The 6,952-nt window shown below is 35.2% G+C and overlaps 1 protein-coding gene across 1 annotated transcript in view; it reads left to right on the top strand.

Moving 5' to 3' along the window:
• LOC106868824 (splicing factor 3A subunit 3) overlaps window positions 1–6,952 on the top strand; it is a 117,380-nt gene that overhangs the window by 97,667 nt on the left and 12,761 nt on the right. The window contains exon 15 of the mRNA XM_014914285.2: window positions 834–924. Within this exon, the coding sequence (XP_014769771.1) occupies window positions 834–924 (91 nt within the window). The remainder of the gene's footprint in view (window positions 1–833; window positions 925–6,952) is intronic.

Below are 6,952 nucleotides of genomic sequence, written 5' to 3' on the forward strand. Positions count from 1 at the left end.
TATATATAAATATGCATTCATATATACAAATGTACATGAACTTATTGGGAAAAGTTAATGCCAACATGCATGAAGAAGTATTCAAATGCATACACACTCACACACATCATTGCTAGTGCCGCTGGACTGGTTCCTGTGCAGGTGGCATGTAAAAAACACCATTTGAGCTTGGCCGTTGCCAATACTGCCTGACTGGCCCTCGTGCCGGTGGCATGTAAATGCACCCACTACACTTTTGGAGTGGTTTGCATTAGGAAGGGCATCCAGCTGTAGAAACTCTGCCAGATCAGATTGGAGCCTGGTGCAGCCATCTGGTTTGCCAGTCCTCAGTCAAATCGTCCAACCCATGCTATCATGGAAAGCAGACGTTATATTTACACACACACACGTATACACACATACATATATCTTGTAATAATAAACACTGAAAATGGAATTGATGTTTTGAATTTTACACAACATACACGTGTTTCAGTAAACTGACTGTCATTATTTTGAAAGATGATTAGCCAAGTGGTGTGAATACAATATTCCAACTTCTCTAGGTTTACAGTGAAAAATACAAAGCTCACGCCTATCCGTTTATATGTTTCAAGCAGATAGATACTCACTCATATACTCACATCTGCATCCGTTTATATACATACAGTAGAGAGGAGAGAGGAATATGAAATAACTCTAAGGCAATATAGTTCAGTGATAACAACAGCAATAATCACAATAATAGCAACTACAGTACAAACTGTTAGTGGCATATATCATATATTGTTTGTTATTATCGAAGGTCATGTCTGTTCTGTTGTTAAACATTTGGTTTTGTCTTTTACTTTCAGGAATGGAGACATGCCCATGGTATGCGATGCCTTGGAATCCCTAACACTGCTCATTTTGCCAATGTCACTCTTATTGAAGATGCCTTAGCTTGTAAGTACTCAGTATTTATTGATTCAGTCATTGCTGTTATATATTCACATACTTCAACGTCTCATTCATCTGGCTGTCATTGATGTTTAGCCCCAGGTCAGCCCTGAACGAGTCTACCTTTTTATCAAATGTATTTCACACATGACTTAACCATCCTCTTTTCTTTAGAGAGTTGGATAATTTAGCCCTGACTGAGTGCACTTATGATCAATGGCATTCCAACCATGACTATCTTGCCATTTTTTGTACATCTTAGACCACGCTGTCTGATGTGTCCTCCCATTTCTTAAGACAACTTGCAATATGGAGGAATTTGCCTGCTATTTCAAGCAAGTCAGGTGTGCTCATAAAGGCTTTCTAATTGGCTCCAGCAGATCTATGATCATAGGCATTCCAGCTGTGACTATCCTGCCTTTTGTTCAAATGTAATGTTTCTAATGTGTCCTGTTTTCTTTAGATGTTGAGGTTGTGATTTGAGTAAGATTTGGTTGATGTTTCGAATAAGTTACATATGAACATACCACTATAATTTAATTATAACTACTGTACTGTTAAGTGGATGACAGACATGTAGTCTTCCTTTTAGTGATAATGTTTCCCAAAGTTGAGTGAAGAAAATATCTTGGTTAGGAATCCCACAACATGCCTTTTGTGGTGTGAAACTCTCATGCATCAGCTAGGAGCACACTATTTTAACCTCTCAGCTTTTAGATCTCCATGGTTAACATTAACCCATTACCTACCAGTGATCTCATATGAGATCACTTAAAAATTACAAATTTCATAATTATTTGTCAATATTTACACATATCTAACCTTTTTGCTATATCTACTAGGTATATTTCTCTGATATTCAAATGAGGTTTGCTAATTTTTTCACCCAATATCTCACTTATTTCAATTTAAAATGTTATTTTGATCATTCCAGCATGTTTCTAAGGCTGTTTTATGCTAGAAATCAAATAGGCGCAGGAGTGGCTGTGTGGTAAGTAGCTTGCTTACCAACCACATGGTTCCGGGTTAAGTCCCACTGCGTGGCACCTTGGGCAAGTGTCTACTACTATAGCCTCGGGCCGACCAAAGCCTTGTGAGTGGATTTGGTAGATGGAAACTGAAAGAAGCCCGTCGTATATATGTATATATATATGTATGTGTGTGTGTGTGTTTGTGTCTGTGTCTGTGTTTGACCCCCCCACCAACGCTTGACAACCGATGCTGGTGTGTTTATGTCCCCGTAACTTAGCGGTTTGGCAAAAGAGACCGATAGAATAAGTACTAGGCTTCCAAAGAATAATTCCTGGGGTCGATTTGCTCGACTAAAGGCGGTGCTCCAGCATGGCCACAGTCAAATGACTGAAACAAGTAAAAGAGTAAAGAGTTTCATAATAGAATTATGGGAGGTAATAGGTTAAAGCACATCCAGGAGCGCTGTGAGGGGTTGGATTGGGAGAAGTTTCTCCAGTTTCCTTCCACCTGTCTAGATATTACCATAGAGTGTGCAAGTCATTTGTTCTTGATGCTGTTTAAGCCGATGTTGAAAAGTATTACAATGGTAATCACTGTGTCTTTAGGAGTATTTAGAACTATACTATTTAATGTGTCCTTTCTGTTTTGTTTAAGAAAGTAAGTTGTGATTCAACAAGTGGTGTGGCTTCTCTTTCTAGCAGATCAAGCAACCATGTAATAGCTACTTCTTTTACTTCAGAGATGAGTTAGGGTAAGAGGGATATTATCCATTTAGTTGTCCATTTGAGTATTGGGTGATAAGTGTGAGGGAAAATAAACAACAATAAAACTAGCCAATGTGGCTTTGTAATGAAACACGTTAAAAGCAAGTGTGAAAACAGTGTGTTTATCTCTAGCAATGTTTTCCATTGTTGTAAGTAAATAAGCTTTTTATCTTCATCTTTAGTGAAATACCAACCAGACATATTTCTGGTTACTCATTGAGTAGTGGCCCTTGATAGTTTTCTATAGTCTAAACAATCATGGGCTGGCAGGACATTCTGAATGGCATATCTAACAAAAACTGACTATGAATCTTTCTAGTTATGCAGCCTGCTTCATGATGAGCCATGTCTCATGTGGCCCACTTCTAGGAAAAGGTTGTCCATGCCTGATGTAGACTATAGTCTCATCTCTAGGTGTACTCTACTGAGTAAACACTCAGACATTTGGGTGTAATATAAATATTTCATAAATAGGCTACTGCTTTACATCCAGAGTAGAGATAGACCTCCTTTTATATGTCATACTGGTCGATATGAAGTAACATTGTAGAGCTTTTGGTATCTATTTTCCAATGGTAGGTGGAATAAGTGTGCACAAAATGACTAAGTGCCTTATCAAATACTTTGCAAGTTTTTTGCAGTGGATTTTTTTGTGGCACATTCAGAGATGGAAGAGTGCTACCTCTGATATTTCACTTGGCCCCTGAAACTGCTACAATGTAAAGGAGGAAGATAAACCTTAGCTTATTGGCTTTGAAGAACATCTGCAACAGAGTAGACTCACCTTTATTCCCAACAGCTGGGTGACTAAGGCAATTAGAACTCTGTTCTCTTCATGTGGTACATAATGTATTATGTTGAGCTTCTTGTTTAATATATTCATTTCACAATTTCAAGTTTACTTTCCGTATATGTGAACTTTCCAATAGTTTTAGAAGTTAGATTCGTTATTTCTAATTCAGAATTTCAATGTTATTCATTATGATATGGAAATCTGAAAGACTGGGTTATTACAAAACTCAGACAACCATTTGTAGACTGTTTGCTTAGGGCATACAAAGTCTGGATGCTAATGTTTAAAATTCCTCTGTGATGTACAGAATAAGCACTGTGTAAATATGTGGGATAATTGCGAAACGAATAGTCATTACTCTGTAATGCAAAGACACTGCTTTTCTAGTTGTTTTATGCTTTGGTTTACAATAATTTCATTTTTTAAATTCATAATTTAAAACAAAACAAAACTGTCGTAAATTACTAATATAAACTATAAATTAGGAGATAATTTAATGTATAAATATAATTAATGTTTTGGAGATTAATGTGAAATATGACTATAATTCTATTACAAACTCAGTCAATATAAGGATTTTTCTTCATTAGGCATAATAGAAGACTGACTGAAGTTGATTTAATCAAAATTAATATATTAGTGGTATTTATTTTATCAACCTTGGTAGGATTTCAACTTAATAATAAGATGTCTAATTAGATTAATAAAAAAATATCTTTCTAGTCAGGCACAAATTCAATCATCAAGACTAATGCAATGAAATATAAATGGCTTTATAATGTCTTAATGTTTGAGAACATTTATTAAGCTTACAATCGTATCAACATGACCTTTGGGATAATAGTGTTGCTAAGCTTTAGTTTAGAAAAAAAAAAAAATAGGTCCCTGACTATTAGACTTTGGACAGATTAAAAACTTACTGCTTAGTTCTACGTCACTTTCAAACTGGAATCTTATATCATAGGACCAAGGGTGGTTTAAAGTGGGGCATAAAGGTTAACTTGTATAAAATAACTGCTCAAATTCATTGGTCAGCCATTTTTACGCTAGAAAGAAAGCAAGGCCCATCTCCTCAAGAATGTCTTTTTTTTAATTTAATTAATTTATTTATTTTCTTTAATGAGGTTGAAATATGTTGTACAGAAGATAAAATAACTTCACTGACATTCTTTTCCTATATTACAAAAATTGTTTAGTTATCTTTATTTTAGACTCAATTCTTTAGCTGCATTCTGTCAATTCATGGTCAAAACAGGGTTAAACATATGCACTAACACTGACCTTACACTCTCTGATAAACTTTTCAGGAACGATGACACATTTCTCACATAAAGACAGATACACAAATATATTTTGTGTATCTATCAAACCTGAGGCTAAATAACTACAGCCTTTGACCCATTCCTAAATTGGCTCCTTGGGCTAGTGTCTTCTAATGTAGTCTTGAGTAAACCAAATTCTTCAGAGTGAAGTTGAAGAACTTTGTGTCCTTCAGCTATGTGTGTGAGCAAAAGAATATGGAAATTGATGCCTGAAACAAAATATCTTATATTTGGTTTCTCGAATTTAGTTTTTATACCCTGAAATCAACTTCATTTTTCTCCTTAATTCAAATAAGTTTTAGAGAAGGTATTAGGATCTGCTTGATCAAACTAAAGCCCTTCAAGGCCGTACCCCTTGTTGGGGTTCAACAAAGTCCAGCAACTGAGACCAGTAAAAGATTTAGAATAATGAAGGAATATAACCGGTGTTATAGTAATAGTAGAAGTTGCTGTATGGGCTAGTATATATCTGGGTGTAGAAGGTTGGTGAGAGAGTAGTTGGCTGTTGGTTAGATAGTCTTTTTTTTGTTGTTTTTGTTGCAGTCTGGTGTGTTGTTTAACCTGATGTCAGCCTTCATTGTTTCAAATACAAATGATGTGTATAGTCATCTTGGTTGATGAGTTGTATTCTGCAAATTTAGTCGAAACCCTTTTGATAACTTTACTACAGTTTGGTTGTAATCATTATCATCATCATCATCATCAACAACTTTTAATGTTCATTTTCCATGCTGGCATGGCTTGACAGAAACTGACTGGGTCAGGAGCTGCATCAGGTTCCGTAGTCTATTTTGGCTTGGTTTCTATGGCTGGATGCCCTTCCTAAAGCCAACCAATTTATAATGTATCGAGTGTTTTTTATGTGGCACCATCACCAGTGCGTTTTATGTGGCACCAGCAGCCACACCTATGCTTTTTTATGTGGCTCTTTGGTTTTAGGATCTTAATTCTGTTGTGGTGAGAGATAAAAAAAAAGTCTTGCTGGTGGTGCAATGCACAATGGCATTTTCTTTTCACCCTTATACTCATTTGCAAGCATTCAATTATAGGTGAATATATCCATGCTTGTTATGTGACTTCTTCTAGGAAATATCTGTTACAAATGGACAGTTGAGGGCTTTGAGGATAAACTTACTGAAGACAACTTTTTTTTTAACCTGTGAACTCCTTTGATTCCTATTTTATTCAGGTGGATCCCAATAACCATTCCATGTTTAAAATATCATATTTTTATAGTTAAATTGTTAAGAATTGTATTGAAAAATTACTCTTTTACTCTTTTCATTCATTTGACTGTGGCCATGCTAGAGCACCGCCTTTTTTAGTCGAGCTAATCGACCCCAGGACTTATTCTTTGTAAGCCTAGTACTTATTCTATCGGTCTCTTTAGCCGAACTGCTAAGTTACGGGGACATAAACACACCAGTATCGGTTGTCAAGTGATGTTGGGGGGACAAACATATACATACACATACATATATATATCCCACAGAAGTAAATTAGTGGTTCTCAACTAATTTAGATCAGTGGGATCCATATGCCCCTTAGGGATCCATATGAGTTTATTGTTAAAATTTTTTGTGCAATAAATTGCTTATATTTCTAAAATACAAGACATTTTAATTTTTTAAATGCAATTCCTAATTATGTTTTATTTATGAAAATACAGTAAATTTTTATTTTTTTATTTTATATATACACTGAATGTTTATTAGGGTCCAGTTGAGTAAAATAGGAACCAAAGGGGTCCAAAAAATGGTTGAGAAACACTAGTTTAGATGAATAAAAACCTTCCCCAACGCTACACAATTTTCTTCTATAAAAAACCTAAAACCAAAATGGAAGTTTTGTTACTTCCCATGATAGGCAACCTTAGTCCCTCCTTTCTGTACATTACATTTCGTTTCTTTTTTCTCTAATTTTATATGTTTCCTATGCCATTACTCTGATTTGATCTTTTAACCCATACTGAACCATTATCAACTGCTGTTTCTTATCTACATAATAAAACAGTAGACTCTAAATTTCCTCATTTAGAAGTTTCATTTATCATCATTACCATCACCACCACCACCACCACTATTAGCATCAACATTATTCATATCATTATCATTTTAAGAAAAGATTTATAGAATGTTTAGCTGCTGGTATATATATATATATATATATATATATCTCGATGT

Source organism: Octopus bimaculoides, chromosome 10 (assembly GCF_001194135.2).
Source record: "Octopus bimaculoides isolate UCB-OBI-ISO-001 chromosome 10, ASM119413v2, whole genome shotgun sequence".
NCBI lineage: Eukaryota > Metazoa > Mollusca > Cephalopoda > Octopoda > Octopodidae > Octopus > Octopus bimaculoides.